Here is a 24,457-nt window from a genome sequence, read left to right on the forward strand (position 1 = left end):
GCGTCCCTAGTAGCCCGGCGCCCTCAACCTCCTAACACCCGCCCTGTGCCAACTCAGGAACCCGCCATCGATTCTCCCTGGAACAAACTGGTGGTTCCCCCGTATCGGGGACCCTATCGAGGCCCCCACCTACCCCCTGTGCCGTCTCCATTGCCCCAAATTTTGAGGGTAGCCGCCACCATCGGGCTCGTGGTATACCTCGTTGGAGGGAGCGGCAACGGCGCCGTTACCAGCGCCTCCAGGCTCATGTCCACACAGGACGCTATCTCCATCCTCTTCCATGCTGCCCCTTCCCCGTCCATTACCCACTTACGCACCATCGCTGCGTTGGCAGCCCAATAGTACCCACAGAGGTTGGGCAGCGCCAGCCCCCCACCTATCCCTGCCCCGCTCCAAAAACACCCTTCTCACCCTCGGAGTCACATGCGCCCATACAAATCCCGTAATACTCCTGTTGACCCTCCTAAAAAAGGCCTTCGGGATAAGGAGGGGGAGGCACCGGAACAGGAACAAAAACCTCGGGAGCACCGTCATCTTGACTGACTGCACCCTGCCCGCCAGCGACAGCGGCAACATGTCCCATCTTTTAAATTCCTCCTCCATTTGCTCCACCAGCCTTGTACGGTTAAGTTTGTGTAGGTCCCCCCAGCTCCTGGCCACCTGGACTCACAGGTACCTAAAGCTCCTCTCCGCCCTTTTTAGTGGGAGCCTACCTATCCCCTCCTCCTGATCCCCCGGGTGCACGACGAACAGCTTGCTCTTACCCAGGTTGAGCTTGTACCCCGAGAAGTCCCCAAATTCCCTGAGAATCTTCATCACCTCCAGCATTCCCCCCACTGGGTCCGCTACATACAGCAATAAATCATCCGCATAAAGCGACACTCGGTGCCCCCCCCCCCCCCCCCCCCCCCCCCCCCCCGCACTAGTCCCCTCCAGTTCCTCGACTCCCTCAACACCATGGCCAGGGGTTCGACTGCCAACGCAAAGAGCAAGGGGGACAAGGGACACCCCTGTCTCGTCCCTCGGTATAACCGAAACTACTCCGATCTTCTCCTATTCGTGGCCACGCTCGCCATTGGGGCCTCATATAACCTCACCCATCTGACAAACCCCTCCCCAAACCCAAACCTTTCCAGCACCTCCCACCAGTACCCCCACTCAACCCTATCAAAGGCCTTCTCCGCGTCTAGCGCCACCACTATCTCCGCTTCCCCCGCTAACGCCGGCATCATTATAACATTCAAGAGCCTCTGTATGTTGGTGTTCAGCTGCCTTCCCTTCACAAACCCCGTCTGGTCCTCGTGGATGACCCACAGCACACAGTCCTCTATTCTTGTGGCCAAGATCTTCGCCAACAGCTTGGCGTCTACATTTAATAGCGAGATCGGCCTGTATGGCCCACACTGCAGGGGGCCCTTGTCCCGCTTAAGGATCAAGGAAATCAGCGCCCGGGACATAGTCGGGGGCAACCCCCCCCCTCCCCCTCCTTTGCCTTGTTAAAGGTCCTAACCAACAGGGGGCTAACTAGCTAACTAGCAGGTCTGCATATATTTTATAGAATTCGACCGGGAACCCATCCGGTCCCGGCGCCTTCACCGACTGCATGTTCCCTATCCCTTTGACTAGCTTCTCCAGCTCAACCGGCGCCCCCAGTCCCTCCACCTGCCCCTCCTCCACCTTCGGGAATCTCAGCCGGTCCAAGAAGCGCCCCATTCCTCCCCGCTCCGCTAGGGGTTCAGACCGATACAATTCCCCGTAGAAGTCCCTGAAGACCCCATTGATATCTACCCCCCTTCGCACCACATTCCCTCCCCATCCTTAACTCCACCAATCTCCCTGGCCGCATCCCGCTTACGGAGCTGATGCGCCAGCATCCTACTCGCCTTCTCCCCATATTCATAGACTGCTCCCTGTGCCTTCCTCCACTGAGCTTCCGCCTTTCTGGTAGTCAGTAAGTCGAACTTGACCTGAAGACTACGCCGCACCCCCAGCAATCCCTCCTCCGGAGCCTCCGCGTATCTCCTATCCACCCTCACCAACTCCCCCACCAGCCTCTCCTTCTCTCTCCTCTCCCTATGGGCTCGGATGGAGATCAACTCCTCTCTAATCACCGCCTTCAATGCCTCCCAGACCGTCCCCACTCGGACCTCCCCATCATCATTGGCCTCCAGGTACCTCTCGATACAACCTCGAACCCGCCCGCCCACCTCTTCACCTCCCAGCAGCCCCACCTCCAAGCGCCAGAGCGGGCACTGGTCTCTCTCCTCCCCCAGCTCGAGGTCCACCCAGTGCGGGGCATGGTCGGAAATGACTATCGCCGAATATTCGGCATCTTCCACCCTCGAAATCAACCCCATGCTCTTAATAAAAAAGTCGATCCGGGAATAGGCCTTATGCACATGGGAGAAGAATGAAAACTCCCTGGCCCTCGGCCTCGCAAACCTCCAAGGATCCACCCCTCCCATCTGATCCATAAACCCCCTTAACACCTTAGCCGCCACTGGCCTCCTACCCGTCCTGGACCTGGATCTATCCAATGGGGGATCCAGCACTGTATTGAAGTCCCCCTCCATTATCAGGTCCCCCGCCTCCAAATCTGGAATGCGGCCCAACATGCGCCGCATAAAACCTGCATTGTCCCAGTTTAGGGCGTATACGTTCACCAGCACCACCCGTTCCCCCTCCAGCTTGCCACTCACCATCACATACCTCCCGCCGCTGTCTGCCACCACATTTGACGCCTCAAACGACACCCTCTTTCCCACCAGGATCGCCACCCCTCGATTTTTTGCATCCAGCCCTGAATGAAACACTTGGCCTACCCATCCCTTCCTCAGTCTAACCTGGTCCGCCACCTTCAGGTGGTTCTCCTGAAGCATGACCACGTCCGCCTTCAGCCCCTTCAGGTGCGTAAACACACGGGCCCGTTTGACCGGCACGTTCAGTCCCCTCACATTCCAAGTTATCAGTCGGATCAGGGGGCTCCCTGCCCCCCTCCCCCGCCGACTAGCCATAACCCTTCCCCTGCCCGCCACTGGCCAGCGCCCCCCGCTCGGCCCGTTCCCCACGGCGGCAAACCCCTATCTCGACCCCCCCTGCATACTCCAGCTCCTCCCTGGCCATTCCAGCAACAACCCGGTACCCCCCCACCACACCCCCCCAAAGCTAGGACCCCTCCTAGCCACGTTACTCCCTCCATAGTACTCCCGTAAGCCAGCTGACTCTTGCTGACCCCGGCAATTCCCGCCACTCCTCCGACCCCTCCCATCGTGGGGCTACCCCTCCTCCCCAGTGTCCACCAGCAGGCTCTCCTCCTCCCCCTCTCACGTGGGAAACAAAAAGCCCGCGCTTCTCCGCTTTGACCCCATCAACCCTCAGCACGGGAAAAAGCCCGCGCTTTCCACCTATCTGACCCCACCTCCTCTAAGGCAGCTCCCAGTGTCGGCCCAAGCCCCTCTCGGGGCCCCAGCCCCCTTCCCACCATCAGCTCCCCACACTGCAAGTCTATCTCCCGCCTCGAGCCCATCCACCGAACCCACGCAAAAAGACACTGCCCCACCCGCCCTGAAAACACAGAACTAGCATTAAACAGAAAGCCCCCCCTCAGAAAAATAGCACAGTTACATACAGACCCCCGTACCCAACCCTCAGTTTGAGTCCAACTTCTCGGCCTGCACAAAGGCCCACACCTCCTCCGGGGACTCGAAGTAAAAGTGTCGGTCCTTGTAGGTGACCCACAAACGCGCCGGCTGCAACATGCCAAACTTCGCTCCTTTCCTGTGTTGCACCGCCTTCGTCCGGTTGTACCCGGCTCTCCGCTTAGCCACCTCCGCACTCCAGTCCTGGTAGATCCGCACCACCGCATCCCCCACCTGCTACTTCGCTCCTTCTTGGCCCACCTGAGCACACACTGTCGGTCAACGAACCGGTGAAACCGCACCAGCACCGCCCGTGGCGGCTCATTCGGCTTGGGCCTCCTTGCCAGTATTCTGTGGGTCCCCTCCAGCTCCAGGGGCCCCTGAAAGGACCCAGCTCTCATTAGCGAATTCAGCAGGACGACCACGTAGGCTCCCAGGTCTGACCCCTCCAGGAGGCCCAGGATCCGCAAATTTGTCCGCCTCGACCGGTTCTCCTCGAACCGCTCCTGCCACGTTTTATGGAGCGCCTCATGCATCTCCACCTTTACCGCGAGGGCTGAGGCCTCTTTCAGAGGCCTGCTGTCGGATCTCCGGATTGCCACCCCCTGGGCTGTCTGCGTCTCCAGTAGCTTGTCGATTGAAGCCTTCAACGGCTCTAGCAGCTCCGCTTTGAGCTCCCGAAAGCAGCGCTGGAGAGTCTCCTGCTGCTCCTGCGCCCACTGCCTCCATGTCTCTAGGTCACCGCCGGCCGCCATCTTGTGCTTCTTCCCTCGCTTTTTCTTTGGCGCTGCCACCGCTATCTTGCTCGCTCCGCTCCTGGTCCAGGCCATATACCGATGGGGAACTGCTGCTGACTCCTTCCCACGTCAGGAATCGTCGAATAAGTACCGCTGGGGGCCCTAAAAAGATCCCAAAAGTCCATTCCTGGCGGGAGCTGCCGAACGTGCGGCTTAGCTCCGCATAGCCGCAACCGGAAGTCCAATGTTTTTTTTTTAAACAAACAATTTTATTGAGGTATTTTTTGGCATTGTAAACAGTTACAGATTGCAGAAATGTGCAAACATCAACGGAAAATCAACACTTCAACCAAACCATAGTGCACATAACCGGTCCTCTCCCATATACACCACCCGCCTATTTATCCCTCCTGCTCTACTCTAATCTCCCCGCTGCTGACGTTCAATCTCCCGTGAAGAAGTTGATGAATGGTTGCTACCTTCGGGCGAACCCCAGTACAGATCCCCTCAAGGCGAACTTGATTTTTTCCAGACCCAGAAAACTCGACATGTCCGAAAGCCATAGTTCGGTCTTCAGGGGTTTCGAGTCCCTCCATGCCAGCAGTATTCGTCGCCGGGCTATCAGGGAAGCAAAGGCCAGAACATCGGCCTCTTTCTCCTTGTGGACTCCCAGACGGAGGTCTTCCGAAACCCCGAAAATTGCCACCTCTGGACTCATCACCACCCTTGTTTTCAGTACCCGGGACATGACACCAGCAAATCTCTCCCAGTACCCACTAAGCTTAGGGCATGCCCAAAACATGTGAACATGTTTCGCTGGTCCTCCCGCGCATCTAGCGCACTTGTCCTCTACCCCAAAGAATTTGCTCATCCGAGCACCGTCATGTTGGCCCGGTGAACGACCTTAAACTGAATCAGGCTGAGCCTGGCACATGTTGCGGTTGAGTTGACCCTTCTCAGAGCTTCCGCCCATACCCCGTTCTCCATCTCCCCGCCGAGTTCGTCCTCCCATTTGAGTTTCAGTTCCTCCGTCTGGGACTCTTCTCCCCTTCATGAGCACCTTGTAAATATCCGAGACGCTACCCTCTCCTCCTTCTCCTCTAGAGACTATTCTGTCCTGGATCTCTATTGGCGGGAGGCATGGGAAGGATGGGATCTGTCTATGTGTAAAGTCCTGCATTTGTAAGTACCTGAAGTAATTTCCCCATACCAGCCCAGATTTCTTCTCCAAAGCCCTCATGCTCGCAAAGCTCCCCTCCAGGAACATATCGCCTACCCTCCTCATCCCCGCCCGCCTCCATGTTCGAAACCCTCCATCAATGTTCCCGGGGGCGAATCGATGATTATCACATATTGGAGCCCAGACCAACTCACCCACCTCCCCAACGTGTTTCCTCCATTGGCCCCATATCCACAGGGCCGCCCCCAGTACCGGGCTGGTGGAGTACCTGGCAGGTGAAAACGGTAGGGGAGCCGTGACCAGGGCTGCCAGGCTGGTGCCCCTGCACGAAGCTGCCTCCACCCGCTCCCAAATAGACCCCATACCCACCATCCATTTCCTTATCATGGCTATGTTAGCCGCCCGGTAATAGTTGATCAGATTCGGCAACGCCAGTCCCCCCTCGCTGCAGTTCCTTTCCAGCATCGCTTTCCTCACCCGCGGGGATTTTCCTGCCCAGACAAAGCTCATAATAATTTTGCTGGTCCTTTTGAAGAAGGACTGTGGAATGAAGATCGGGAGATACTGAAAAATGAACAGGAATCTTGGAGGGATTGTCATCTTTACCGTCTGCACCCTTCCCGCAAGTGATAGCGGGAGTTCATCCCATCTCCGAAACTCCCTCTTCATTTGTTCCACCACTCTAGTCGAATTTAACTTATGTAACCTGCCCCAGTCTCGTGCCACCTGTATCCCCAAGTATCGGAAACTTTGCCCAACCAGCCTAAATGGCAGCTCCTTCAGCCTATTCTCCTGGCCCCTTGCCTGCACTACAAACATCTCACTCTTGGTCATATTTAATTTGTACCCTGAGAACCGGCCAAACTTTCTCAATGTTTCCAGTATATTGTCCATCCCGGCCAGTGGGTCCGACATGTACAGAAGCAGGCCATCCGCATAGAAAGAGACCTTGTGCTTCCCCCCCTCCCTCCCCAGTCATTTACCTTCCACCCCTTTGCAGGTCTCCGGGCAATCGGCAACAGTTTTATGACCAGCGCGAACAGCAACGGGGAGAGTGGGCATCCCTGTCTAGTCCCGTGATGTAGTCTGAAATAGTCTGACGTTGTCCTGTTCATCCTTATGCTAGCTTTTGGGGCCTGGTACAGTAGTCTGACCCAATTCGGTTTTACCAATGTTTAGCTGCAGAAGACTGCACTCATCCATGACCGGAGTCTGACAAGATGAGTTGAGGTGGAGGGATAGAGCTGGGTGTGGTCAGCAGAATCATGGAACATTATCCCAATTCTGCAGATGATGCCGCTAAGTATTGATTGTGGATGAGGAGGCCAAGGATGGGTGTTTGGGGGAACGTCAGAGGTAACAGTAGGGGAATGGGGAGATAAGTCATTGTTGGAGATGTTTTTGCTACAATTGGATAAGTGTGCAATTTTTAATCCTACTGATTTTAACAATGGAGGAGTGGGGTTGGAGGAGGAATTGTATGGACAAAAGTTACAGAAGCTAAGATGGATAATGCATCAAACACTGTGCCCATTATGGTGCTATGGTTAAATGTGGAAACCTGGGGTGGCAGTGTGGTGCAGTGGATAGTACTGCTGCCTCATGGTGCCGAGACCTGGTTCGATCCCGGCCCAGGTCACTGTCCGTGTGGAGTTTGCACATTCTCCCCATGTCTGCATGGGTCTCACCCCCACAACGCAAAGATGTGCAGGACTGGTGTGTTGGCCACACTAAATTGCCCCTTAATTGGGAAACAAAATTGATTGGGTACTCTAAATTTATTATTTTAAAAATGTGGAAACTTGACTGGAAAGATTCAAACAGGGTGCTGTGGCAAAGTTTACAAATTTAGGAGGCAACAAGACATTCAAGAACTTTGGAAAGGTAGGGAGAAGATGCTGCAGCAGAGTGCAAGGGCAGAAGAGTGCAGGATGTTTATCTGAGGAGTAGGTGATGACAATGGTTTTAGAAGGAAGGGGATGCTATACTAATACAGAATCATAGAATTTTATAGCACAAGAGGCCATTATGTCCATCATGTCAATGTCAACTCTTCGAAGAGCTGTCCCAATTAGATTGCAATCCCCAGCTATTTCCCCCACAGTATTACAATTTTGCTCCTGTTCAGGTATTTATCCAATTTCCTTCTGAAAGTTGCTGAATCTGCTACCACTGTTCTTTCGGGCAGTGCACTCCAGATCAGAATAGATCAGCAGTGCAAAGATGTTCTCACCTTACCTCCAGTTCTGTTCTGTTATCAATCACTTTCAATCCGTGTCTCCTAGTTACCCACCCTCTTCCCAAAGGAAACGGCTTCTCCTATTTTACTCCATCAAATCCAACATAATTTAAGACGTACATTAGATCTCTCCTTAATCTTCTCTGATCTAAGGAGACCAAATCCAGCATCTCCAGCCTTTCCACATAACTTTTCACTGATCCTGCTCAAGTTCATCTCCCCTGCATCCCCTCTCCACAATGACATCCTTCCTGAAGTGTGGCACCCAGTTAGGAACAATGTTTCAGCTGGGGCTTAACCAATGATTTATAAAGATTCAGCATAACTTCCTTGCCGTTATACTGTGTGCCTCTTTTAATAAAGCCAAGGCGCCTGTAGATTTTATTTAAAACAGCCATTACGTTATCGTGTGGCTGGTGCTGCATATGACGAACCTGATCACATAGGAAGATGGCAGAGCAGTGAGGATAGCCAGAGGCAAGCCAAAACCAAAATAATAAGGCCAATTCCTTTCAATGTTGGACAGGCGCTGATGCATCTCCACCCCTGTACATAGCAAAAAGAACAAAGTTAATAATGTGAATCTGGAGCAGCTTTCAGTCATCAGGTGGTGCTATACAATTCAACTAGCCCATTTGTGATAATCACACCAATCTGATCACGGTCATCTATATTACATATCGAGCAACTATGGAGCCTTGTAGGATACAGACTTTCATCCTCGAGCGCTGAAAGGTACATCTGAGGTGTGCTGCACCTAAGGCAAGAATGGCCAAATCCCCCTGCCCCAGCCACCTTGCTGGGCCTCATGCTGGGCTGCTGAGATGGCTAGTGGCATTCCCAGTGAGGAAGAAGGATTCTATGAAGAGGATAAATTAAACATGGTTAACCAAGGACGTGAGGGATAGTATTAAACTGAAAGAAAAAAACATAAATATGTGGCAAAGATTAGTGACAAGCTAGATGATTGGGAAAGTTTTAAAAACCAACAAAAGATGACCAAAAAATAATAAAGAGGGAGAAGATAAACTGTGGAGGGATAAACTAGTAAGTAATATAAAAATGTACAGAAAGTGTTTCTTTAAATATATAAAAAGGAAGAGAGAGGCCAAAGTGAACACAGGCCCTCTCGAGGATGAGAGTGGGGAAATAATAATGGGGATCCAGGAAATGGCAGAGGAGTTGAACAAATACTTTGCATCAGTCTTCATGGTGGAAGATACTAATAACATTCCAAAAATAAATAATCAGAAGGTGGGAGAAAATAAATACAATAACAATCATTAGGGAAACATATTAGAGATTAGTGGGTCTAAAGGCCAATAAGCCCCCTGGACCTAATGGGTTGTAGCCAGGATATCAAAGGAAGTAGCTGCAGAGATAGTGAATAAGCTGGTAGTAATCTTCCAAGAATTCTTACAATCTGGAAAAGTCCCCGTAAACTGCCAATGTAACACCTTTATTCAAAAAAGTAGGGAGATGAGGCAGCACGGTGGCACAGTGGTTAGCACTGCTGCCTCACTGCGCCGAGGTTCCAGGTTCAATCCCAGCTCTAGGTCACTGTCCGTGTGGAGTTTTCACATTCTCTCAGTGTTTGCTTGGGTCTCACATTCACAACCCAAAGATGTGCAGGTTAGGTGGGTGGGCCACACTAAATTGCCCCTTAATTGGAAAAAAATGAATTGGGTACGCTAAATGTATTTTAAAAAAAGAAGGGAGACAAAAAGCAAGTAACTGTAGGCAAGTTAGCTTAACCTCTGTCATTGGGAAAATGTTAGAGGCCATTATAAAGGCTGTAATTGCAGACCATTTAGAAATGCATAATATAATTAAACAGGGTCAGCGTGGCTTCGTGAAGGGAAAATCATGCCTGTCAAATTTATTCGAATTGTTTGAGGTGGTAATAAGCAGGATAGGTGAAGAGGAACTAGGAGATGTAATATGTTTGGATTTCCAAAAAGCATTTGCTAAGGTACTGCACAAAATGCTACTTGATAAGACCCATGGTGTTGGGGGTATATTAGCATGAACAGAGGGTTGGCTAACTGATAGAAGACAGAGTGGGATAAGAGGAGATTTTTCAGGATGGCAATCAATAACTAGTGGATTACCACAGGGTTCTGTGCTGAGGCCACAATTACTCACAATATATACTAATGACTTGGACGAGGGAAGTGAAAGTACTTTCGGCAAGTTTGCGGATCGCACAAAAATAGGCGGGAAGGCAAACTGTGAGGACAACACAGAGTCCACAGAAGGATACAGACAGATTAGGTAAGTGGGTAAAAACTTGGCAGATGGAATATAATGTAGGAAAGTATAAAGTTATGCACTTTGGTAGGAAGAATAAATGAGCTGAATATTATTTAAATAGAGAAAGACTGCAGAACACTACAGCACAGAGGGATTTGGGGGTCTTTGCACATTAATCACAAAAAGCTAGCACTTGGGAAGGCAAATGGAATGTTGTCCTTTATTTCAAAAGGAATGGAGTATAAAAATAGGAAAGTCCTGCTAAAACTATACAAGGCACTACTAGTTAGACCACACCTGGAATACGGTGAATAGTTTTATCCCCTTATCTAATGAAATATATACTGGCATTGGAGGCAGTCCATAGAAGGTTCAAGAGGTTGATCCCAATTATGGAAGGATTTTCTTATGAGGAGAGGTTGAGTAGATTGAACCTGTACTCACTGGAGTTTAGAAAAATAAGAGGTGGGCTTATTGAGACATATAGGATTCTCAGGACTGGGGGGATGCTGAGATGATGTTTCCTCTTGTGGGCGAGTCTAGGACCAGAGGACATAATCTCAGAGTAAGGGTTCATCCATTTATAAAAATAGAATCTAGAGTGCAGGAGGCCATTCGGTCCATCTTGTCTGCAATGGCTCTTGGAAAAAGCACCCTACTTAAGCCCACACCTCCACCCTATCCCTGTAATCCAACATAACCTTTCAGACACTAAGGGGCAATTTAGCATGGTCAATCCATCTAACCTGCACATCTTTGGACTGTGGGAGGAAATTGTACCCGGAGAAAACCCATGCAGACACGGGAGAATGTGCAGACTCCGCACAGACAGTCACCCGAGGACTGACCTGAACCCGAGACACGGTAGCTGTGAGGCAGCAGTGCTAACCACTGTGCCGCCCCAAGATGGATAGAGATGAGGAGGAATTTCTTCTCTCAGAGGGTAGTTAATCTGTAAAATTCTTTACCGCAGAGAGTTATAGTGGCTGGGCCATTGAATATGTTCATGGCTGAGAGAGACAGGTTTTTAATCAGCAAGGGAATCAAAGATTTTGGGGATACGGTTAGAAAGTGGAGTTGAGGATTATATCGGATCTCATTGAATGGCAGAGCAGACTCGATGGGCCAAGTGGCCTACTTCTGCTCCTACGTCATATGGTTTTATAATTTTTTTTTTAATAAACATTTTATTAAGGTATTTTTTGGTATTATAACAACAACAATGTACATGAAACTATAAACATAGTGCAAAAGCCTTCTCCCTCCCTTAGAGGTCCCACCTTTATTAACCCCCTACTCTAAGCTAAACGAACCCCCCCCCCCCCTTCTGCTGGCGATTAATTTTCCACGAAGAAATCGACAAACGGTTGCCACATCCGGGCGAACCCGAACAGTGACCCTTCTCAAGGCGAACGTGATTTTCTCCAAACAGAGAAAGCTAGCCACGTCCGATAGCCAGGTCTCTGACTTCAGGGGCTTTGGGTCCCTCCAAGCTAATAGTATCCGTTTCCGGGCTACCAGGGAAGCAAAGGCCAGAACATCTGCCTCTTTCTCTTCCTGGATTCCTGGGGTCTTCCGACACCCTGAAAATCGCCACCTCTGGGGTCAGCACCACCCTTGTTTTTAACACCGTGGGCATGACATCTGCCAAAATCCCCGAAGATTCGGACATGCCCAGGACATGTGGACATGGTTCTCTGGTCCTCCCACACATTTTGCACACCTGTCTTCCACCCCAAAGAATCTGCTCATCCGGGCCACTGTCATGTGAGCCCGGTGAACGACCTTAAATTGTATCAGGCCGAGTGTGGTACATGTTGCGGACGTGTTGACTCTACTCACGTGTCCGCCTATAGATCATCCTCCATCTCCTCCTCCCATTTGCGCTTCAGCTCCTTGGCTCTGTGTCTCCTCTGACCCCATAAGTTCCTTGTAAATGTCCGAGACGTTCCCTTCTCCTCCCCACCCTCTGGAAACTATCCTGTCCTGAATCCCACTAAGTGGTAGGAGCGGGAAGGTTGCCACCTGTTTACGTAGGAAGTCCCGCACCTGCAGATACCCGAATTTGATTCCCCTCGCCAACCCAAAATTCTCCTCCAGCGCCCTCATACTCGGAAAGATCTCCTCCATAAACATATCCCCCATCCTCTCAATCCCTGCTCTCCGTCATATCTGGAACCCCCATCCATACTTCCCGGGGCAAACAGGTGATTATTACAGATTGGGGACCAGACCGATGCTCCCTCTTCTCCCACATGTCTCCCCCAGACTCTCAGGGCTGCCACCACCACGGGGCTGGTGGAGTACCGTGCTGGCGGGAACGGCAGAGACGCAGTTACCAACGCCCCCAAACTGGTGCTCTTGCAGGAAGCCTCTTTATGCTCCCATGCCGACCCTTCCCCCACCACCCATTTCCTGATCATGGCTAGATTTGCCGCCCAATAATAGTTATTAAAATTTGGCAGCGGCAGCCCGCCCTCTCCCCTTCCTCACCTGCAAAGCCAGAGATCACTTTGTTGACACGTTTAAAAAAGGACCACGGAATAAAGATGGGGAGACATTGAAACACGAACAGGAATCTCCGGAGGATCGTCATCTTCAACGTATGCATATGGTTTTATAAGTTTATTATTTTTTTTTTCAATTTAAAATTTAATGTACCCAATTCAAATTTTCCCCCATTTATAGGGCAATTTAGTGTGGCCAATCCACCTTCCCTGTACATCTTTGGGTTGTGGGGGTGAAACCCACGCAGACACGGGGAGAATGTGCAAACTCCACGTGGACAGTGTTCTGGGCCCGGGATTGAACCCGGATCCTCAGTGCCATGAGGCAGCAGTGCTAACCATTGTGCTGCTATGCTTAAAATGCTTTAAAACGTTCAGCAGTTTGTGTTGCCAGTCCGAATTCAAGCGATCTCTCATGTTTCAGCAGTGAACGGAGGCCCTTTTCAGAGTAGTGGTCTTGTGGAGCAGGCACCAAGCTGACTCCAGGTGGACCAATCTACATTACCCCCTCAGAACAGAACTAGGTGAGATTAAAGGGTTTATTGCATGTTGCGAACTTCAACTGAGTGTTGATTTAATGCAGGCACCGTGGTCTCTTGGAAGTTACCTAAACTCTTTTGTGGGTCAGAGAGCAATTTTCCCCCAGAGTACTTTTTGTAAATTGACAAAGGCTTTTCCTTCTCCTGGTGAATTGCCTGATTAGTGGGGAAGAGGGGCTGTGTGGATGCGGGAGCAGGAAGGAGGCGGGTGAATGTAAGCATGCAAAAACTGCATCATCGCAGTGTGGAACAGGCTCGATGAGACAAGCTGTCCCTTCCTCATGCTTCAGGATTACGTGTGTTGAGGCACATTTTCACTCCTTTGTCTCATTCGGCAGGTGTCACTGGCACAGACTTTACTCACCATTGTTGAACCATTTGTACTCAAAGCAGTAGAGAGAGTACAGCATTGACATGTGGAACAGGCTGCCCAGCTGTCCGATGATTTCAATGGGAAAGTGACTCACGATCAGCCCCTGAGGAAAAGAAATGAAGTAAATGAGACAAGAGTTCCATGATAAGAATAGCATAGCTTGTCCAGTCCTTGCTGAATCACCACACTTGCATTTTCCAACAGAGGCTTTTGAATAGCAGTCAGCAGTAGGAACCCTGACTTAATTTTCCTCAGCCTAGTTCATGGGCATTTAATCTAACTGAACATCAGCTATACTCCATGATAGACTACTCATCTGAATCAGAAGGTTATGGGTTTGTGCTCCATCTCAGAGACAGATATCTTGGCTGACACTGCAGTAGAGGATTGAGGGAGTGTTGTCTTTCAATGAGATGTTAAACCAAAGCCTCGTCTGTCTTCTCAGGTGGATATGAATATTTCCACTGCACTATTTTGAAGAGGACCAAAGTTTCTCTGATGTCCTGGCAAATATTTATCATTCAACAGGGATCAATGCCAATTAAAAACAGATTAGCAAATTGGTGTTTGTGCGTATATTGGCTGCCGCAATTCCTACATTACAACAGTGCCTACACTTCAAGAATGCTTCACTAGTTTTCATGTACTTTGGGATGTTCCGAGGTGAAAACCACTGTATAAATGCCAGTCTTGCTTTCATGTCCCTTACACTGTTCCAGCTGAGATCAGCTGGGACTGAATCTGAAACTTCTGATGTTTCCCTACAATTTACTTTCACACTGGAGATTTTTATTAACTAACAGAACTATTTTTGTATTATATTTAAAAAATATATAATCCAACAAAGAAGTGGTGCTGTGAAGGAAAATTCCCTGGCCTGCTGAGGCAAAGAAGGATAAACACTTTTTGACTCATTACAGCATGGAAACAGGCTTTTCAGCTCAACTTGTCCATGCCACCCAGATTTTAACCACTAAACTAATCCCAATTGCCCGCATTTGGCCCATAGCCCTCTATACCCAGCTTTCTCATATAACTGTCCAAATGCTTTTTTAAAGACAAAATTGTACCCACCTCTCCTACTGCCTCTAGCAGCTCGTACCAGCCACTCACCACCCTGTGTGTCAAAACATTGCCCCTCTGGACCCTTTTGTATCTCTCCCCTCTTATCTTAAACCTATGCCCTCTAGTTTTAGACTCCCTAAACTTTGGGAAAAGATGTTGACTATCTACCTTCTCTATGCCCCTCATTATTTTATAGACCATCACTCCTAAACCTCCTACGCTCCAGCGAAAAACGTCCTAGTCTTTCCAGCCTCTCCTTATAACTCAAACCATCAAGTCCAGGTAGAATCCTGATAAATCTTTTCTGCACTCTTTCTAGTTTAATAATATTGTTTCTATTATAGGGTGACCAGAACTGGAAACAGTATTCAAAGTGTGGCCTTGCTAATGTCTTGTATAACTTCAACAAGACGTCCCAACTCCTGTATTCAATGTTCTGATCAATGAAACCAAGCGTGCTGAATGCCACCTTCACCACCCTGTCCACATGTGACTTCACTTTCAAGGAGCTATGAACCTGTACTCCTAGATCTCTTTGTTCTATAACTCTCCCCAACTCCCTGCCATTAACTGAGTAGGTTGTGCCCCGATTCGATCTACCAAAATGCATCACTTCACATTTATCTAAATTAAACTCCATCTGCCATTCATCGGCCCACTGGCCCAATTGGTCAAGATTCCATTGCAATCCGAGATAACCTTCTTCACTGTCCACCACGCCATCAATCGTGATGTCATCTGCAAACTTACTAACCATGCCTCCTAAATTCTCATTCAAATCATTAATATAAATAACAAATAACAGGGGATCCAGCTCTGATCCCTGAGGCACACTGCTGGTCACAGGCCTCCAGTTTGAAAAACAACCCTCTACAACCACCCTTTGTCTTCAGATGTCAAGTCAATTTTGTATCCAATTGGCTACCTCACCCTAAATCCCATGAGATTTAACATTATGCAACAACCTATTATGCGGTACTTTGTCAAAGACCTTGCTAAAGTCCATGTAGACAACATCAACTACACTGCCCTCATCTACCTTCTTGGTTACCCCCTCAATCAAATTTGTGAGACATGGTTTTCCACCACAAAGCCATACTGAGTGTCCCTAATCAGTCCTTGCCTCTCTAAACGCGGGTAGATCCTGTCTCTCAGAATACCTTCTAACAACTTACCCACCACAGACATTAGGCTCACTGGTCTGTAGTTCCCAGGTATTTCCCTGCAGCCCTTCTTAAACAAAGGCATAGCATTTGCTATGTTCCAATCTTCAGGCACCTCCCGGTGGCTGTCAACGATTCAAATATCTCTGCTAGGGGACCCACAATTTCCTCCCTAGCCTCCTACAACGCCCTGGGATACATTTCATCAGGTCCCGGGGATTTATCTACCTTGATGCGTTTTAAGACTTCCAGCACCTCCTTCTCTGTAATATATACACTCCTCAAGACATCACTATTGATTTCCCCAAGTTTCCTAACATCCATGCCTTTCTCAACAGTAAATACCGATGAGAAATATTAATTTAGGATCTCGCCCATCTCTTGTGGATTCGCACATGAGATGACCTTGTAGATCCTTAAGGGGCCCAACTCTCTCCCTTGTTACTCTTGCCCTTTATGTATTTGTAGAAGCTGTTTGGATTCTCCTTTGCCTTATCTGCCAAAGCAATCTCATGTCCCCTTTTTGCCCTCCTGATTTCTCTCTTAACTCCACGCCGACAAACTCTATACTCTTCAAGGGATCCACTTGATCCCAACTGCCGATGCATGTCATATGCCTCCTTTTTTTTGATATACAATTTTATTGTGGCTTTTTGGCATAGTAAACAACAATACAAAACAGTGTGCAAAAAACAATTAACATAGTGCAAAAACCAGCTCTGCTCCCACAAGGACCTGCCTAACTAACCCCCTAATCTCCGTTGCCCTAACCCCCCCCCCCCGAACGATTAATTTTCCGCAAGGAAGTCGATAAATGGTTGCCACCTCCAGGCGAACCCTGACAGTGACCCTCTCAGAGCGAACTTAATTTTCTCCAGACCGAGGAAGCTCGCCATGTCCGATAGCCAGGCCTCCGACTTCGGAGGCTTTGAGTCTCTCCATGCCAGCAGAATTTGTCGCCGAGCTACCAGGGAAGCAAAGACCAAAATATCAGCCTCTCTCTCCTCCTGGACTCCTGGGTCCTCTGAAACCCCAAAAATTGCAACCCCTGGACTCATCACCACCCTTGTTTTCAGTACCCGGGACATAACATCTGCGAATTCCTGCCAGTACCCCCTGAGTTTTGGACATGCCCAGAACATGTGGACATGGTTCGCTGGTGGCGCATCTGTCCTCCAGTCCAAAGAATTTACTCATCCTGGCCACTGTCATGTGGGCCCGGTGGACGCCTTGAATTGAATCAGGCTGAGCCTAGCGCATGTTGCGGTCGCGTTAACCCTGCTCACCGCCTCCGCCCATACGACCTCTTCTATCTCACCTCCGCAGGCGTGGGAAGGATGGAATCTGTCTGCGTAGAAAGTCCCGTACCTGCAAGTACCTGAAATCATTCCCTCTCGCCAGCCCAAATTTCTCCTCCAGCGCCCTCAAGCTTGGGAAGCTCCCTTCTAAGATCCCTATCCTCTCAATCCCAGCCCTCCGCCATGTTCGGAACCCACCGTCCATATTCCCCGGGGCAAAACCGTTGATTGTCGCAAATTGGGGACCAAACCGATGCTCCATCGGCCCCATATCCGCAAAGTCATCACCACTATAGGGCTGGTGGAGTAATGTGCCGGCGGGGGCAGCAGGGGCGCCGTAACCAGGGCTGCCAAACTGGTGCCCCTGCACAAAACGGCCTCCAACCACCCCCAAACCGACCCCGCACCCACCATCCACTTCCTTATCATTGCTATGTTGGCCACCCAGTAGTAATTACTACAGTTTGGCAGCGCCAGCCCCCCTTCCCCTCAGTTCCTCTCGAGCATCAATCTCCTCACCCGCGGGGACTTTCCCGCCCACACAAATCCCATAATAATTTTATTGACCTTCTTAAAAAAGAACTGCGGAATGAAAATGGGGAGACACTGGAATACGAACAGGAATCTTGGGAGGATCGTTATTTTAACCGTCTACACTCTCCCCGCTAGTGTCAGTGGGAGTGCATCCCACCTCCGGAACTCGGCCCTCATTTGCTCCACCAACCGAGATAAGTTCAACTTGTGCAGCCGGCCCCAGTCCCGCGCCACCTGTATCCCCAAGTATCTAAAACTGTACGGACGTTACTATGGAAGACCAAACCGGGTTCGTCAAGGGCAGGCAGTTGGTGGCCAACCTAAGAAGGCTGCTGACTGTGATCATGATGCCCACCGGAGAGTAGGGAGGTAGAGGTAGTTGTGGCTGTGGATGCCGAGACTGTTTTAGACTGTACTATCTAAAACTGTCCCCTACTAACCTAAACGGCAGCCCCCTCAGCCGACCCTCCCGGCCCCTCGCCTGGACTACAAACAACTCACTTTCTGCCAGTTTATACCCCGAGAACCAGCCAAATTCCCTCAGGATTCCCATGATTTCATCCATCCCATCCACTGGATCTGTGATGTATAAGAGCAGGTTGTCGGCGTATAACAAAACTCTGCCCCCCCCCCCCCCCCCCCCCCGTACCAGCCCTTCCAACCCCGAGAAGCTCTCAGGGCAATTGCCAGTGGCTCTATTGCTAGCACAAACAGCAGTGGGGATAGGGAGCGGCCCTTGCCTTGTCTCTCGGTACAGTCTAAAATAGTCAGACGTCGTCCTATTCGTCCCTACACTAGTCTCCGGAGCCTGGTACAGCAGCCTAGCCCAGGCGATAAAGCCCTCCCTGAACCCAAATCGTCCCAGCACCTCCCATGAATAGTCCCACTCAACTCGGTCGAAAGCCTTCTCGGCATCCATTGCCACAACTACCTCTACCTCCCTACTCTCCGGGGGGCATCATGATCACATTCAGCAGCCTTCTTAGGTTGGCCACCAACTGCCTGCCCTTGACGAACCCGGTTTGGTCTTCCATAGTAACGTCCGGCACACAGTCCTCAATCCTAGCAGCCAAGAGCTTGGCCAGTAATTTTGCATCTACATTGAGCAGAAAGATCGGCCTATAGGACCCACATGCCTCCGGGTCTTTGTCCCGTTTCAATATCAGGGAGATGGTGGCCTGTGACATCGTCAGGGGTAAGACCCCTCTGTCTCTTGCCTCATTAAAAACCCTAACCAGCACCGGCCCCACTATCTCAGAGAATGTTTTATAGAACTCCAATGGATACCCATCCGGCCACGAGGCTTTTCCCGATTGCATGGCCCCCAGCCCGCCTACCAACACTCTACCCACTTTTGGGAAGGTCAGTCCATCCAGAAAGCGCCTCATCCTCACCGGCCCCGCGGGGGGGTTCCGAGATATAAAGCTTACTGTAGAAGTCCCTGAACACCTTGTTCAGCCATGCCGGATCTCCTACAAAGTCCTGTCTTTTGGGCCAGACCCATCATTCTCCGTAGTCATCTTAAATCTAATGGAATTATGGTCACTGATCCACCACTAACACTTCTGTCACCTGCCCTTCCTTATTTCCCAAGAGGTCAACTTTTGCCCTGTCTCTAGTCGGGCCATCCACATATTGAATGAGAAATTCCTCCTGAATACAAATTTCTCTCCATCCAAGCCCCTAATGTTATGGCTGTCCCAGTCAATGTTGGGAAAGTTAAAGTCCTCAACTATTACCACCCTATCTTTCCTTGTAGTCATCTGCAATCTCCTTACATATTTGCTCCTCAATCTCCCGCTGACTATTTGGGGTCCTGTAGTACAATCCTATCAAAGCGATCTCTCCCTTCTTATTTTTCAGTTCTATCCATATAGACTCAGTGGGTGCACCCTCGGAAATATCCCCTCCCAGTACTGCTGTGATATTCTCCCTAATTAAAAATGCAACTCCCCCTCTTCTCCTACCTCCTGTTCTATCTTTCTTTTAGCATCTGTATCCTGGAACATTGAGCTGCCAGTCCTGCCCCTCCGTTAGCCATGTTTCAGTAATAGCTAGAATATCCCAGTCCCATGTACCCATCCATGCCCTGAGTTCATGTGCCTTGCCCGGTCAGGCCTCTTGCATTGAAATAAATGCAGTTTAATCGAGACTTCCCTTACTCTCTGCCCTGCTTTCTCATTCACTGACTGCCCAGTCTGTGTTTTCCTCCTAATATTACAGCATAGGGCTCAAATAATCCATGGGAGTCAGGTCAAAAAAAAAGAAATCAATTGGAACTGCAGCTGCTCTGCAACTTCAGCTGCAGCCTGACCCATTTACCAGTCTCATCCAGCACTGTGCTTCATACCTACCTGAATGAGGAACAAGGCCTGCAGAAGCAGGTTGAACAGCATGTCTGCAATAATCTTGCTGATACTGGGGAAGGGTTGTGCTTTCCTCCCAGACACTTTAAATGCTAGGTCGGCAATGTCCTGTAACAAAAAATGTTTTAAACAATTATTCACTGTAAAAACTGCCTTAATGTTTGTTTTTCAAAGCGTGGTGAGGGGGGGGGGGATAACAATGAGAGTATTTACCTTCCCCCCCCCCCCCCCCTCCAACCCCTGCTCACACTATTATTTTCTTTTAAACATATTTCCACAGGTATTTAACTTGCTCCCATGCCACTGATGAAGGGCTGTTTAGCTCAGTGGGCTAGACAGCTGGTTTGTGATGCAGAACAAGGCCAGCAGCGTGGGTTCTATTCCCGTACCAGCTGAGAATTCTGAAAAATCCCTGTGTACCCGGACAGGAGCCGGAATGTGGCGACTAGGGACTTTTCACATTAACTTCATTGCATTGTTAATGTAAGTCTACTTGTGACAATGAAGGTTATTTATTTATTTAAGGGTACGCAACCTTAAAACAACCAGTGCGCATTTTCAGTTTTTCCTTGCTATTTCTCTGCCAATGTCATGGTGACCTGGGGGCTTGGTTTATGGCTATAGCCTGCCGTGTGTCTGCTGCAGGAACTGCCTAACCCACCTGCTATTTTGATCGAAACAATTAAACTAAATTAAAGAAATTGAGGGACAAAGTAAAAGGGACAGCCCCTTAAAGGGATACTGCTTAAACAAAAACAAAGGGCAAAAGAAGCTTAAAAAATCAAACCAAAATGTGATTGATAAGGTCAATAAAGCACCCCAGACCCTGCAGTGCCCACTGAGAAAGGGAGGCTCCCTAATTCTGCATACTGCCTGGTATAAAATGGTTAAGATTGGGAACTCAGTAAAATCATGGAATCTGTGGACATCTTCACTGAAGGATCAAGCAATGTGACATAATTGCTGTAAACATAACTGGTGAGAATCTTAAATTGATCAGATGATTGGTAACAGCAGTCAATTTAAGTGAAACAGAGGTCGCGATCCACCGGCCGCGTTGCATTCTCCCTCGAGCACAATGCGGCCGGTGAATGCCGGGAGAGCTCTCTCATGGTCTTCCCGATAGTCTTCACGCCTTAAGGGATTCAGCTAAGTCGCGCGAGGCGTTGGAGTCCAAATCTCGCCCACAAGGGACGGGACCAAAAGGTGCGCCAAAGCCGGTTTTAAACCGACTTTGTCGATCTTACCCAGCATCCACCGGCCTCCCGCGATTCTCTGGCCTCCCCAAGGGAGGCCGCAGTTGGGTGTCGTTCAGCACCGGTCCACACTAACATAGACCAGGTGAAACAGCTCCCAGGGGGTGGGGGAGGTCCCCTGGGCTATCAGAACCACGAGTGATCAGGGACTGTGCAGGATGGCTCCCTGACCCACAAGCTCACTTAGAGATCATGGCACCCTTTCAAAATGGCGGCCCGATCTCGGAGTTCAGCTCCCCAGTGCTAAAGAATATTTGAAGTGTGGACAGGGCCGCAAAAAAATGACTAAGTGTCATTGAATAGGGGAACTCACCGGCAGAGCCAGGGGGACACTTCCTGAAAAACACACCACAAATTAACTTAGAAATGTTTCCAGAGAATCATGCCCAGAATCCCACCATCAGGATTCCTTTAAAACTAAAATTAAAGTATTGGAATTCTGTCACCATTCCTCTTTACCTTCCTCTAAGGAAGCCACAAATACTGATGATAGAATAATATCACTGGACTACAGCCTTAGTAAAGGACTTGAGATGGTGGGAGATGGTTTACTCAGCACATGGGAGCTGAATCAAAATACAAGCAAGCACACGCATGCTCACATGCACACATGACACTGAGGCATCCTGGATCCTGGACTAATGTCCAAATTCCTATTGATTCAGCTTGTTTGCGTTCACAAACTCAATAATGGCCTCAGATGTAAAACACCAACTTTACTTTAAGTTAGACAGCACCTTTAACATAACAAAATTACATTAATCGAAGGCATTACAAAATAAAATATTACACTGAGCCACGTAAGGAGATATTAAATCAGAGGAGTGTCTTAAAAGGGGAAAGTGAGGTTGTGGGGGGAAATTTCAGAGCTTAGGGCCTTGGCAACTGATAGTCTGCCCACCAATGTTGGCGTGATTAAAATCGCAGGAGCATGGTAGCACGGTGGCACAGTGGTTAGCACTGCTGCCTCACTGCGCCGAGGTCCCAGGTTCGATCCTGGCTCTGGTCATGGTCCGTGTGGAGTTTGCGTGGGCTTCACCCCCACAACCCAAAAAAATATGCAGGATAGGTGGATTGGCCACACTAAATTGACCCTTAAATGGAAAAAATGAATTGGGTACACTGAATTTATTGATTTTTTCAAATCGCAGGTGCACAAAAGGCCAGGATAAGATGAGTGCAGATATCTCAGAGGGTGATGGGGCTGAAGATTACAGAAATTACAGGTCATGGAAAGATTTGAAAACAAGGATGAATGTGGTTGCTCAGCAGAGCGCACGGAGTTGAGCATGAGTCCAAGCTCGCAGAGTGGCTGTTTAGTCAATCCCCAGGGAGTCAGGAGTAAGGCGGAATTTGATGTACTCCATTGTATATAGATTAATTCAAATTAACTTTCACCTGCCGAGTGGTTGTTGAACTTTGCAGCTTTTACATTTGGCAACGAGGTCAATTGGGACTGCTTCGCCAGCTACTGGAATTGAGGGTTATAGAATTTCATAGAATTTACAGTGCAGAAGGAGGCCATTCAGCCCATCGAGTCTGCACCCGCTCTTGGAAAGAGCACCCTACCCAAGGTCAACAACTCCACCCTATCCCCATAACTTAGTAACCCCACCCAACACTAAGGGCAATTGTGGACACTAAGGGCAATTTATCATGGCTAATCCACCTAACCTGCACATCTTTGGACTGTGGGAGGAAACCGGAGCACCGGGAGAAAACCCACGCACACACGGGGAGGATGTACAGACTCCGCACAGACAGTGACCAAAGTCGGAATCGAACCTGGGGCCCTGGAGCTGTGAAGCGATTGTGCTATCCACAATGCTACCGTGCTGCCCACCGGGAGGTGGCACCTTGGACAGAAGCTCAACTAGATCGTTAGCTGCGAGAGCATATCTAAGACTGGGTATTCTGTGGCAAGTGGCTCGCCCTCCTGATTCCTTAAAGCCTGTCCACCACACATGCCACAAGTCAGGAGTGTGACAGAATATTTTTCACTTCTCCACTTCAACACTTAAAAAGCTGTACACGATCCAGAATAAAGCAGTCCATTAGATTGGCAGCCCATGCAACACCTTAAAGATCCAGCCGTCCATGACAGTCACTGCAGTCTGTACCATCTCCAAGTTGAACTATAGCAACTCAACAAGGCTTCTTCAACAGCACTTCCCAAACCCACAACTTCCACCACCCAAGACATTGTTCATGCAAACAAATTAACCTTCAACGTACACATCATCCTGACCAAGACCCTAGCTTACTTGGTTATTGTTGTGTGCAGCCTTTTGATTTAAATGCTTGGGGCCATCAATTTTTATGCGTGACTGCGCACATGTAGCAGCTTAAAGGGGATGATGTATTATCAGCCTGAGCTGATATATCTAGAATCATAGAATCTCAACAGTGCATGAGGTCTTTCACCCATCTGCACCAACGCTCCGAAAGAATACTCTACCTAGGTCCACTCCTCCGCCATATCTCGTAACGCCACCTAGCCTTGGACATTAAGGGGAAATTTAGCATGACCAATCTACCTAATCTGCACACCTTTGGATTAAGGAAGGGAGCCGGAGCACCAGGAGGAAACCCACGCAGATAAAGGGAGAACATGCAAACTCCACACAGGCAGTAGCCCATGACTGGAATCGAACTCGGGGCCCCTGGAGCTGTGAGGCAGCAGTGCTAACCACCGTGTTACCATTCTGCCCTGGGTGCTGCAAAGCTGCACAGCTTTGAAGGAACATCAATCTTGACTTGGACATGGAGTGCCATTCATGAATTCGATCTAACCTGACTTTGGGGTGATGGGATGTGTGATGTACATTCGATATTGGATAAACAGAAGCTGGCATAAATTTCTCAATAGCTTTGTTTGGAGACTCAAATGAGTCGGACCCTCGGATGACTAAAATACACCGTAGTTCTCGACGCCAAAGAATCAATTAGTTGGTGTTTCCTACAGCCCAAAGAAGGAAACTTATCTAGCGTCTTTGGAAAATTAATATCCAACATCAGTTTTGTCAATTGTTTTAGTGTTACTACCATTTCGTAGTCTGAGTTAATGTTATTTAACATTTTGTGTCAAACTGACAATAGCCATTAAAAAAAAACTAAGCCAACATTATTGGAAACCAGCCAAATTAGTTAAGTAGACAGCTTTAGTTGTGAGGCAATTAAAGAACTAATTCATTGATAAATGTATCTGTAAAGTTGGTAACGTAATTTGTAACACAAAAAGTTTATAACTTTAATAATTTAAAATTTGATTTTAATATGATTCTTAAATGTCATGAGAATTGGAAGATG

The 24,457-nt window shown here is 49.1% G+C and overlaps 1 protein-coding gene across 3 annotated transcripts in view; it reads right to left on the reverse strand.

Annotated features, from left to right (window-relative positions):
• Positions 1 to 24,457, reverse strand: part of ei24 (EI24 autophagy associated transmembrane protein) — a 59,283-nt gene that overhangs the window by 16,393 nt on the left and 18,433 nt on the right. For all 3 annotated transcript variants that reach the window (XR_005458137.1, XM_038778565.1, XM_038778564.1), the window contains exons 6-8: positions 19,881 to 20,000; positions 13,458 to 13,569; positions 8,229 to 8,340 (exon numbers count right to left, since the gene is read on the reverse strand). Coding sequence is in view for 2 of the 3 variants with exons in the window: in XM_038778565.1 (XP_038634493.1) it covers positions 8,229 to 8,340; positions 13,458 to 13,569; positions 19,881 to 20,000 (344 nt within the window). In the remaining variant the exon portion in view is untranslated. The remainder of the gene's footprint in view (positions 1 to 8,228; positions 8,341 to 13,457; positions 13,570 to 19,880; positions 20,001 to 24,457) is intronic.

The sequence above is a fragment of the Scyliorhinus canicula genome, chromosome 19 (genome assembly GCF_902713615.1).
Source record: "Scyliorhinus canicula chromosome 19, sScyCan1.1, whole genome shotgun sequence".
NCBI lineage: Eukaryota > Metazoa > Chordata > Chondrichthyes > Carcharhiniformes > Scyliorhinidae > Scyliorhinus > Scyliorhinus canicula.